Here is a 12268-nt window from a genome sequence, read left to right on the forward strand (position 1 = left end):
AATATTCAAAACATGCCAGGTTTACTTTTTAATATATTTGCCTCACATATAATTATAATGTATAGACAATCTGTATGAAAAATACCTCAAAGGGACAAGTGTGTTTATATATAGTTTATATAAATTCATCTGTATACATATAGAAAACAGACACATAAAATGTCCATAATCTCCAATATGATTAGTTCTTGTTTGAGATTGAACAGCTGTTTGCTTTTGGGATTAAATGTGTTTCTAACTAAACTCAAGGAATTTCTAATGAGTTGAGAAAGATCTGTCTTCTCTGAAGCTTAGCCCACTGATAACATGACATATACTGTAGGGGGTTTGTATAAAAGGATGTCTGCAATATTTTTTCACTGACCGCTCTGTGGGATCCCTCTAAACTAGCCAGATCATCAGAGATAATGGAGGCAAACTCTGGTCAGTAAACCTCTATACCAGAAAGCAGAAACTCTTAATGAATAGGGACAGAGCCGTGGTATAGACTGTGCTATTTCATCTGTCTGTGTCCATCTCTATCTGGTATCTTCAGGTTTCCCTAGAGGAATAATGTTAGACATTGATCTTTTGCAAGGTTCTTAAACGTCTTTCTATACTGGCACTTAAAGCAGATTAAAACAGATACTAAATCACTGCAGACTTTCAGAAAACTAGGTGCGAACATCCCTGCTAATAGCACTAACAAGCAAAAAAACAGAATAAGAATATAAGGAAAGTAATCTTTGTTTCAAATTAAAACCTTCCTTTTTAGATTTATCTACGGTATGTGAAGTCTGTATGTAACAGCAGAGTCACTATATGTAGTGTAATGTGTAACTTAGGGCCGTGTTTTTGTTGCTTTTACTGTCGTACTGCAGTGAAGTTTTGACTAAGACTGGACTGATTATCTTTATTTGCTTCCTTCCTTTTCTCATATTCTCAGTTTGGTCTCCAGTTCTTGCTGATTCATGCAGCTTCTCACATTCCTGTCACTTTTTTTCTCTCCCCCCATTATATTCTTGTCTTTTGGACACACGTATCTCCTACTTTACTTGATTTCTGTCTCCCCATTTCTTTTCCTTCCTGTGCTTGTCTCTCACCCACATGCAGTGACCTTACAGTGTTCGGCTTATCAGCCTGGTATGCTGTTCATTCACACACATGGTGCGGTATAGAAGTGCCAACTGAACAGCAGTTACATCTGTGTATGTTGTGCTTCTGTGTCTGTGATAATTACCATGGCTGTCAGCAGAGAGGAACAGGAGGGGGATGATTAATGTTTTCACACACTCAGATGTGATGTCCAAGTACCTGAATAGAAGCTGTCCTCCCGGATAATTCAACTGCTAAGATCGCATTCTGTAGCACTTGTTGCTATTTATCCCACTGGGGGTAAAAAAAAGTGAGAACTTTTAAAACACAAGGTAGCAGGATTTGTGAGCAGACTAGTTCAAGAAGTACACTCAGTGGCCACTTTATTATGTACTTGCTAGTATTGAGTTAGATCCTTTTGCCTTCAGAACGGTCTTAATTCTTTGTGGCATGGATTCAACAGGGTGCTGCAAATGTTCCTCAGAGCTTTGGGGCTATATTAACATGACAGCATCACACAGTCGCTGCACAGTTGTCACCTGCACATCAATAATGTGAATCTCCTGTTCCACCAAATCCCAAAAGTGCTTTATTGGATCAAGATCAGGTGACTGTGGAGGCTGTTTGAGTACAGCGAGCTCACTCTTATGTTCAAGAAGTCAGTTTGAGATGCCGTGAGCTTTGTGGCATGCTGTTATTCTGCTGGAAGCAGCCATCAGAAGATGGGTACGCTGTGGTCGCATGGTCAGCAACAGTATTCAGGCAAACTGTGGCCTTTACACAATGCCTTTAAAGAGCCCCAAAGTGTGCCAAGAAAATGTCCTCCACAATGTTATTCCATCACCAGAAACCTGAACCGATATACAAGGCAGGATGGATGCATGCTTTCATGTTCATCCCAAATTCTAAACGTTGATGCTGCCAGCAGCCATGCCACATTCAGAGTCACTTAAATTTTCACTTAAAACTTCTGCAGATCATATTAACGATGTATACATGCCTAAATGCATTAAATTCCCACGTGATTGGCTTGCATTAAAAAGCAGTTGAGCATGTACCCAACAAGGTGGCTGGTGACTGTATGTTAGCAAGTACACAAGATGTAATAGCTGTGATTTTTACACGACCATACACTTTGACCCTCTCTATGCAAAGGGGCAGAGCAAAAGTGGATCCATAAAGTGAATGATATGAACTTTGAATGCCACTATATTGGTGAACGGACAAAACTTCCACTCTCATCTTTTAAAGGGTTTAAAGGTAGTTTATGATTGATTGCACAGGGGCCTGTAATGACTGCACACCCTTCATTCTTATCATTCTAATTATGTGGCATAAAAAATAATAAAATACAGATATTGACATTACACAAGTAATTCAATAATAACAATAAGTGGGGCACATGGTAATTTGTGAACTACATACAGTTTGTTGCACCAGTAATTTTACATTTGAAATACATCTTGGGTAATGCGCAGATATATACCTTTTATGAAGGGTCATTTGTTTAGAAATTGCACTAATGATTATACTGTGAAACCAGGCAAAAGCTTTAAATAAATATATAAAAACACCGTGATTTAAATTTCCAGTCATACCGCCCAGTACTACATGACACATTTTAAAACCACACATTTCCAAAGAAAAAAAAAAGCCAACAGGAGGTAGGCCAGTGTCAGCATCATTAGTTATATCAGTGCCCATGATTTGTGCCCTACGGCATGTCTTGGGATCTGGATATCCACATTACAAGCCATTATGGCTTAATTGTGGTTGTAACAAAGTGATCAAGTTCCATCACCTATTTTCTAAGCAGCTGTCTGAAAGATAAGTGTCCATTTTCAGTCTGCTGCAGCCTGAAATCCCTTCAGGAAGACATTTTATTGAGTTATTTGGTCATTTCAGGGAGATGTATTGTGGCAGTGCCTCTCCATTGGCAAACAACCAGCCATTCCTGTTGTTGGCTGGTCAGGGTTAACTCAGCCTGTTTTTCAGTTGTCTTTTACGTGACCGATTGGCGTTATGCAGTGTAAACATTTTCTTGGAGAGAGCCTCAGGGCGCTGTCTACCAATCTGAATCATGACGTCTAGGAACAAATGATGGAAGCTACACTCTTAGCCCATTTTAAAGCCCTCTTTACCTCAGGCGCTGACCAACTGTGTCTATCCTGATCACCCTCCCTCAGCGAGAGGCCGGAAACGTTTCCTCTCTCTTTCGTCTGCACCTTTTTTTTCCCCCTAACTTACTCAGCCAGAAAGAAAAGTGTTTGAAATTCCTCAGTCACCCAGTTTGTCTACTGACTTCATGCAGGAAATAAAAGGCAGGGAGACAGTCAAACAAAAGGCTCAGAAACAGTCATGGAAAGAAAATGGAGATGAGAGGAATAAGAGTTATGATAAAACTTTTGAGTGGCTTTGTGTTTCAGTGTCCTACAGTGTGTGTAAATGCTCACTGTGGTGTCTGCGTGTTATTGTTGAGGATCTGTTGTGTTTTGATTTTGTGGTAGAGGTCTGTTTTGTCTCCTCAGCGCTGGCAGCATATCCTGTCTCAGTCAGCAACTGAAAGGAGTGGCCAGAAGGCAAAACTGCAGGGAGAGAAGACAGTAAGAGAGGAGAGTGGATGCAGGAGGAGGGGGTGGGCGTATAGAGACAGTCTGCTAAACTGAGATAGGGCACAGATATACAACACGCTCAGTGTGACAGGACACAAATAAGTTATGAGCTGCAACATGGAGCTCGAAACCAAACTGGCAGCGAGTTATAACAACAATAGTTCTCTGCTGTTCCTAAAATTCAGTTGAAGCTTTACGTTAGTGTTTTGTGAACGCATGAATACAGGGTTCAAATCTACCCCTGGTCCCATGGACATCCGAGGGAGTGTCAGAGAGGCAGTGGAGGAGGTAGCTGGGGAGTGATAAGTGAAGGAATTCGACTTAGGAATCTGCTCATGTGGGGTTATGATGGAACGATAACTGGGAAGCTGTAACTGACTGGCTGAGAATCTGCAGGTATTTAACATGTATCACTTAGTGCAAGTCCAGACCTTAACGGGATTCTTGAAGGAGGTGCAGACTCTTCTTGGAATACATTGTTATACTCTTATCTTTTGACATTTAGGGATTTTTTTCACTTGAACTTTTTTTGTCAACCAAAGCGCTGACAATGTTCTTTTTTGTAAAGGCTGACATAGAGGAGCGTCTTGAGGCCAATGCAAATACTTGGATGCAAAATGTATTCTTATGTATTTGTTTGCTAACTAAGAATCGCCTAATATTTTAGCAGTTAATAAGATTTAAGAAGGAAAAATCACAGTGAGTGCGCTAATGACTTTTGAAGAGTGAAACTCATTGGCCTATGTAAAATTGAAGCTCTTGAAAGAATGTGATAAAATGAAACTACAGTTAAAGGTAAGACACATACAGACATAACTCTAGCCTACAGTTATGTGCTAATAATGGCCTTATTCATAGAAGGCTAATGAAAAATATCTTGCCATGGCGATGGCAAAAAACTCCAGGTGAGCCTTTGTTAATCTGCCCGGTCTTAATGAATCTATCACCACTTGTTCCCTCGAGTACCACTGAGAGTGAGTGTGAATATATGTGCAATCGAAAATGTTTGGCAGAGTGCAGCGAGGCCAGTATCTGGAGGGCACGCCGTGCTTCTTCCCTCTAATGAGCACTCCTCTGCTCCTTTTCTTGTGTCTGTCAGGCCTGCACTGCACCAGCAGTCTGTGTGTCCAGCCAACCATGCATCTCTGGCTCGACACCCAGCCTGCCAGGCCAGAGCCTCAGGGGGCTGACAGACATACTAGAGATCCAGGGCTCAGAGGCCTTCAAATATCCCTGCTGAACACCATTAAGGCACAGCACAATTACTGCTGATGCCTCAGCCATACGGAGTAGCAGGCAAAAATGTTGCAAGAGTGTATCACAACTCCCATAACAGTAGTAAGAAAGTATTTAAACAATGAATAGGGGAGTTTGATTATCTGTTAACAGCAGTGCACGTGCGGTAGCAGAGAGAGAAACAGAAACAGAATGCCATACAAAAGAAGGAAGAGATAAAGTGATGAAATAAGTGATGCATATCTCTCAGGTAGATGCACAGATCAGGGCTTAAGGCAGCCATATATGAGTGCTTGTAAGTTTAACCTTTTAAGGAATGTGCGGGATAGGTGCATACACGTCTCGTCTCTCACAGTTGCTAACATAACAACACAGTCACATTTAAATAAGGTCATGGCCATTTCAAGACCAGTGCCACCAGGAAATGTTGATGTTCTTCCTTTGTTTGCTACCAACATTCTGATTTATCTTTTCTTTTTTTTTCCTTTTATTTTTCCTAGAAACCACGTTCCAAACCCAGGCATTCCATCTCAAAACCTGGCTACTTTGGCATGCCACTATCCACTGTGGTCACTCCTGAGAGACCAATCCCAGTCTTCATCGAGAAGTGCATCCATTTCATTGAAACAACGGGTAAGGATCTGTACGGACGCTTAATGGCATCCAGTGCAATGCATCGCAGGATCTTGTGTTTCAGTCGTTTAGCTAATAACTCTTATAAAATGACTTTGTGTGAGCTGTTGTGGACCGCATGTACTATAGCTGCTTCCATTAGTGTGAATCGTTTCTTTTCTGGTGGATATTTCCTTATCCGTCCTCTCTTCTTGGTCGGTTTACATTTACATTCACGCATTTTCTTTGTCTCTGTTGTTCTTTGCTCAGGTTTATTTGATAAGCCTATAGGTGGGCTATACAGGAGAACATCTACAACCCAATTTTTAATAAGGAAAAGAAAATGAATTGAATTTGAAATCATTCACATAAATATTAAAGGGTTCATGTGGCATGTTGCAAGTGGTTCATGTAAAAGCATCAAAGAAAACATGGCCGTGGTTGTAGTGACAGTATTTTGTGTTGCCTTAGAGACAGAATCATTGATTTTAAGCAGCATAATTTTTTTAATATGGAGTATGTTAGATTATTAGTATGAAATATTCTCATCTGCTCTGTGTTATGTGAATTTTGCAGCTGTGTTTCGCTGACAGGTCTTTAGTCTGTTGCCTGGCCTCTTGTCTCCTCTCTGCAAGCGCAGACACACGCGCTCCGATAGCTTCCTCTAACCTTGCTACCCTGTTGCCATGCTCCTCAGCTGCCCCACTGCCCTAGGATTGCCAGCTTGCTTCTCACTCTGTTACCAGCTGTTACATTATACCAGAAGCAAAGTCTTGCGGGGTCAGTGCGCGTGTGAAGACATCGCACGCCTCTCCCTCTTCTCAGCTGGATCCATAAAAAGGATTTTAGCTACTCAAGGCGTCAGTTAATAAAAAAATGTGCACACATTAACTTCATAATGGGAGTTGCATTTGGCCAAGCTTACTGACATGCCAGTGCATTCCACTGTAATCTCTGTCCTGATTAAAGACTCAGTATTTGTGGATTACTGCGGCCTTACAAAACATCCGCCTTCCTCTGTGCAGGAGCGTAGGGGCAAAGCTCTCGATAACAAAGCGTCATGATAGGTTTCACCTCGCCCTGTTCAGATGTTCACTGGAAGTGGCTACAGCAGTTGCACCTGGTTAAAGTAGAAAAACTGGTTGTATATGCATTCAAGTACGCACAAGAGTGAATTCCAAGCTCCTCAGGAGGTATTTTCCACCTATTATCCTCACTCGCTGCCTTGTAGTATTTCTCTAGTATGTGTCCTTGTTTCTCAACTTCTTTCTCCTGATCCGCTCCTCCTCCTCCCTCCATCTCTCCGAATACCTACACTTGTCACATTTGATTTCCTTCATCTTCTTCCTAGCACACATTTCTGTTTCTTTCCCTGTCCTGTTGTCACCCTTGTCTAGTCATCATATTTTTTCCCTACTGTTCTCAAATCCTGTGTTTCCTCTTTCAGTGCTTTCGGTCCTTCCCCCACACCTTTTGTTTGCATGCGGTATGGTGTGTTTTAGTCACACCATTTAAAAGAAGTAGCTCCTCCTGTCAGAACAACATCACAGTTTCTTTTGTGTGTTTGGCTTGTTCGGGTTTTACCTATGAGTATAGGCATGTGTAAGCAGTATAACTTCACACATCTTATTAACCAACAGCGTGTGTGTGTGTATGTATATATATATATGGGGCACAATTCTGGGACTGGAAGGGGAAATGAGCTACAATGTGCTATTTAGTTTTGGTTGCAACTGCTGTAAAGTCAGACTTTACTTATCCTCCTATCTGCGTCCGTAATCTCTGGGTATAATCACACTCTCAGGAAATTACTTTACAGCGCTGACACTATGTTTGTCACTACAGTGCGAGCTGGTAATGAGTGACGTTGTCAAGCTGACCTTGGATCTGCTGCTTTAACCTACATCCTTCCCTTTTCCTTTTACCTCGAACAAAAACACTTAGCGCTAACTTGAAGGAAGAGTTCAGCCCGAAATCAAATAAACATGTTTTTCCACCAATTTGTCCATCAAATTCGATTTGGTGTGAGTTACCCAGGTTTGGAGATACTGGATGCAGAGATGTATGCCTTCTCTTGAATATGACAGAAATTGCCTTAGCTCATCTTGCACTGCTTAAAAAGAAAAATACATCTGAGAAACTCTGTGACAGTGTCTCTTTCCTGACGTCATGACCCAGTTACTTAAACTACTTTATACCAAACTATATCCACCAGCCAAATTACGCTTGCAGTTAGCTTTCAGCTCAGGTAGAGGGATGGTTGGATGGCTTATTTCACCCTTCTCGTGCCATTATATTCCAACATAAGCCAAATATCTCTACAGTCAATATCTCAAAAACTAGAACTTCAGTGAAAGAGATGATCAATATTTTGTTTTATAGTCTCGCTTCAAACCCTGTCCCTGCTTATATGCAGCTGTGTAAATATGAAAGGTAATCCTCCAGTCCTTAATATATACATAAAAAGCCCCACAAATGTTCATAATCATATTTTTTTCTGGTTGTGAATAAAACACTTTTTTTGTCTCTTCTTGTAGTTTCAATCCTAAAGTCTTCTGTTGCTTCTTTTATTCGTGCTTCATTGCTCACTCTCTTTGTCCTTGAGAATAATAGGAGTGGATGTGTGTATTTTGTGTTATTTTCATGCATTCTGAGCTTGTAGAAAAGCAGCTATATAAAATCAATCCACAGCGACTGCTGTTATCTCTTCTCAGCTCCGGCTTTCTCAGCGTGGTAGTCGCAGTGTGCTCTGCTCATGGGTACTGAGGTGATGAATGTGTCTTAGCGTGTGCAGGCATATCTGCCGGCCGTACAAGCCTCCATAGCGACGAAAAGGGCAGCACCCAGCGACCGCTCGTCTCCATGGTGAACTATGAAATCAGCCTCTGGGCTGCTGAACCCTGAGAGAGACTGGGATCTGGGCTGATGTGGGATCAGCTGGAGTGGTGTCAGATAGTAACACTCTGCAGAATCGCAGCCTCTAACGCGGCGGGAACATTTATCGCACTCTTGGTTTGTGTGATTGCAGGCCCACAGGCATTTTTGACCATTTGATTGCTCCTGGAAGCTAACAAGTCACCACAGATTAGTGTAGTTTAGGTTTTTATTCTGGTTTAAAATGTGTGTGCAGTGCTTAAAGGTATATGCACCAAAGCTGACAATAATTCATTTGTTGAATATACACTGTTTTATAAATTGGAAAAGCCTTAAAAAGGTTATTACTATATAAGAAAATGTCTGAGGGGGCAGAAAAAAACTTGTTTGTCATAGGGAAATTTTTATTTTTGCCGCCCCCCAGAAGTGATTTTATCAGGAGGACAAGGAATTTTTTCCCCCCCTTCTATAGCCACTAGCTTCTTCTCATTGTCCCCTAACCTCCCTCAGTAGTGTGTTTTGGAGTTTTCCATCCCTCTGGTTAGCCCTCCTTATCTTAATCCCTTTATTTTTTCTCATTCTCTCTTTCATCAGTCTTGACTATGCATCCTCACACTCCCCCAGTGGCCATCCCATCCTCAGGTGCTTTTTCTATTTTGCACCTATCTCTCCCTCACCACACCACTACTACACTGCTCCCTCTCCGTATCTGTCCTCCCATCCCTGTTTTCCTAGTGTCTGGCTCGAAAAGCTTTTGTGGGTAATTGATTGGTAGGAGGGGAGGAGATCAATGTTGTATGTCTTGACTGAGAGCTCTCTCATTTCCTCCCTGCCTGTTCCTTTCAGGCCCCATTTTTTTTCTGCCACTCCCCATCTCCTTTACTCCCTCTGGATTGCTCTTTGTCTTCTTAGATTGCCACCAATGTGTCAGCGAATAGAGGATTTTAAGGATGTAGATTTGGGGGGGAAAAATATATTAATTAACCAAAATGAAGTGCACTTTCATTTATGCTGGCACTCCATGTGGCTTTCTGTCCCACTTTGGCTTGTTTGCAGTTTTTCTAATTTGTTCATTAGGTGTGTGTGTTCTGGACTACTAGCAAACTTTCTAATATGTAAAGAAAGTGTTTGCCGTAGTTGGTATGAAAAATCAGTGCATTTGTCAAAAATTATAGTAGGTTATATTAGAATAGATTATTGCAGTAAACAGATTATAAAATCCAACAGCCTGACATAATAAGCATTTAATTGGCTACCTCAATCATGTTGCATTAGTGCGCACCTGCTGTGAGCCATTAAAAGTCTGGAAAAACACAAATTTAAACAGTAAGCAATAGGAGCAGTAAGGCTTGTAGGAAAAGTAGCACTCATTGCTACTCTTTTGTCTTGTGTTCGTGGTTTGAGATCTCATGTTTGAGGGATTCATATTTGCTACAATTCTTTATCGGTCTGTTCAGAATGTCAAATCATAACTTGGAATTTTAGCTGGATTTCATTGCTTTTCTTATAAAGTACGTATTATTGTGGTTGAGTTTAGGCTGCAAATTGACTTTAAGTTGGAGAGAAAAAGCTTGTGAAAAACAAATTACACTTTCTCATGTCATTTTATAGTATTGTGGCACTAAGATGGCCTGAATTTCTCACAATGGACCAATGGGCTATTAGCAGACCTGCAGGAGTGCTTTATGGGGTTAATAAATTGTGCTAATAGTGTGTTTAGATTGAAGGGGACATAGGCAATAAGCACAGCCTTCAGTAGCTGTACTTTTTCTCACTTCTGAGTGCATTTATGCTCTCCACAATTCTGTTATTTCAGCAGCTCCCACGTATAGTTGACACTTGTTGCAAATTAAACATATGAAAATAACTGTGAGCTAATACCATTTCTCTCTTTCTTTCTCTTTCCACCAGGCCTGAACACAGAGGGCATCTACAGGGTCTGTGGGAACAAGGCAGATATGGAGAGCATGCAGCGGCAATTTGAGCAAGGTGTGTTACTTTGTGCCTACTGTACTCACACGTACATGTGCACATATGCCTCAGATGCACACCTACAGGTGTGTGTATGTCTGCTTCTATCTGTTACAATCTTGTATCACCTTAATTAACCTTGGAGCATTAATTCTTCTGAGGGAATTGGCCTTCACTTCCTCTGAGATTACTGCCTCCTCCATCGTCTACCTGCTTGCAGCTTCACTTGGTACAAGAGCCCTCGATGTGTGTCTCCATGCGTGTGGCTGTCTGGTGTGGGCAGTTAATTGCCTGCAGATTGGTTTGGTTAATGAAGCTTGCAGCTGCCGAGATAGATGGCGCAGAAAGATGGCTCGTGTGTGTGTGTATTCATGCATCCACGGCTGGTTGAGGTTAAATCCTACTCTGGTAATCAGAGTTGAAACCCAGTGTTGAATCATTCTGAGCCTCAGGCTGATGGGACAAGACAATTACAGGTGAAGCTACAGCGCAGGTGTCTCACAGCAGTGCTGAAGATGGCACTTCGTCACTTCCACGAAGATTCAGATAACTCCTCACAGGTGAAGCAGCATCAGAAGCTCTATGCTTGGAAACTCTAAAAGTGGGAGCTCAAATCAGACTTTCAAGAACTTGTTAAACTGAAGCTGTGAGACTTGTCTGTTTTGCCTCTTTTTCTGCACATACTAACTTTGTAAAGTAACAAGTTATCAGAAAATGGCTTTTTTAATTAAGTCTCCCACACACACACTCTCTGGGAGAGTGGTGCTCTATTGGTTTTGCTCTCTGGGCTTTTTCTTAGCTCAAATTAACTTTACAATTATCTGTCGTTGATTGTTCTATTTAACTACGTTTATTAACTAAAATGATTTGTGGTACATCAACAGAGATGCTATTTGATATAGTTTACTTTGATATTTATATCAAGTAAACTATGAAGTGAGAAGTCTGTTTGGCCAGCCTTGTCTCTAAGATGTGTGCACACTGGAAGCATCTAGGAAAATTGGCATTATGAAGACCTAGCAAATTGAAGTGCATCATCATATTAAACAAAAATTATTTATATCATCTCCCATTATTTCTACAAGGCACTGCTGTTAATGGGAATAGATCTCGGCAAGTTTGAAATAATGGGTAAGGTTTACAAGATGATACTGAAACCTGCTATGATCTATGGTTTGGACAGGAGGTGGGACTGCAGGTGGCTGGGTTAAACAGGCTAAGATTTTCACTGGGAGTGACGAGGAAGGACAAGATTAGTAATGAGTACATCAGAGAATCATCTCAGCAAGAATGACCTGGTTTAGACAAGTGCAGAGGAGGGATGGTGAATATATTGGACAAAGGATGTTAAAGATGGAGCTGCCAGGCAGGAAGAAAATAGAAATACCACAGAGAAGGTTTATGAATGTAGTGATATCGTGATATGAAGAGGATTGGTGTGACAGAAGGGGATGCTAGCGATTGGGTGAGACGAAGATGGACCCCTAAAAGGAGCAGCCAAAAAAAAAAGAATAAGCTGCCATTCAAGATTGCATTATGTCATATGTTGCTGTATTGAATTTGTGTAGTTTTATATTCAAAGGTGAGTACAATGAGCAAAGAAAAAAAATAGTAGCACAGAATGAAAAGTTAATCGGTTCCATGGATGCAAAGAAGTATTGATCAAACGTATTGAGTGATTGGCCAAACTGATAATCACACAACAGTGGCATCAGTTTGGTGAATGAATTTTGCACTGGCTAGGCTATATCTTCAAAGACGGCACAAAGAGCCGAAAGACAGTTCAGCTATTTTTCATAATAGAGATTAAATGGTAAATGGCCTGCATTTGTATAGCGCTTTTCTCAGTCTCTAAGGACCCCAAAGCGCTTTACACTACATTCAGTCAT

General features: G+C 41.2%; 1 protein-coding gene across 1 annotated transcript in view; it reads left to right on the forward strand.

Annotated features, from left to right (window-relative positions):
• Window positions 1–12268, forward strand: part of arhgap35a (Rho GTPase activating protein 35a) — a 64186-nt gene that overhangs the window by 43105 nt on the left and 8813 nt on the right. Inside the window, exons 3-4 of the mRNA XM_084950944.1 lie at window positions 5423–5555; window positions 10320–10397. Of these exons, the coding sequence (XP_084807070.1) occupies window positions 5423–5555; window positions 10320–10397 (211 nt within the window). The remainder of the gene's footprint in view (window positions 1–5422; window positions 5556–10319; window positions 10398–12268) is intronic.

The sequence above is a fragment of the Perissodus microlepis genome, chromosome 14 (assembly GCF_051167445.1).
Source record: "Perissodus microlepis isolate ML-2025 ecotype Zambia chromosome 14, ASM5116744v1, whole genome shotgun sequence".
NCBI classification, from domain to species: Eukaryota; Metazoa; Chordata; class Actinopteri; order Cichliformes; family Cichlidae; genus Perissodus; species Perissodus microlepis.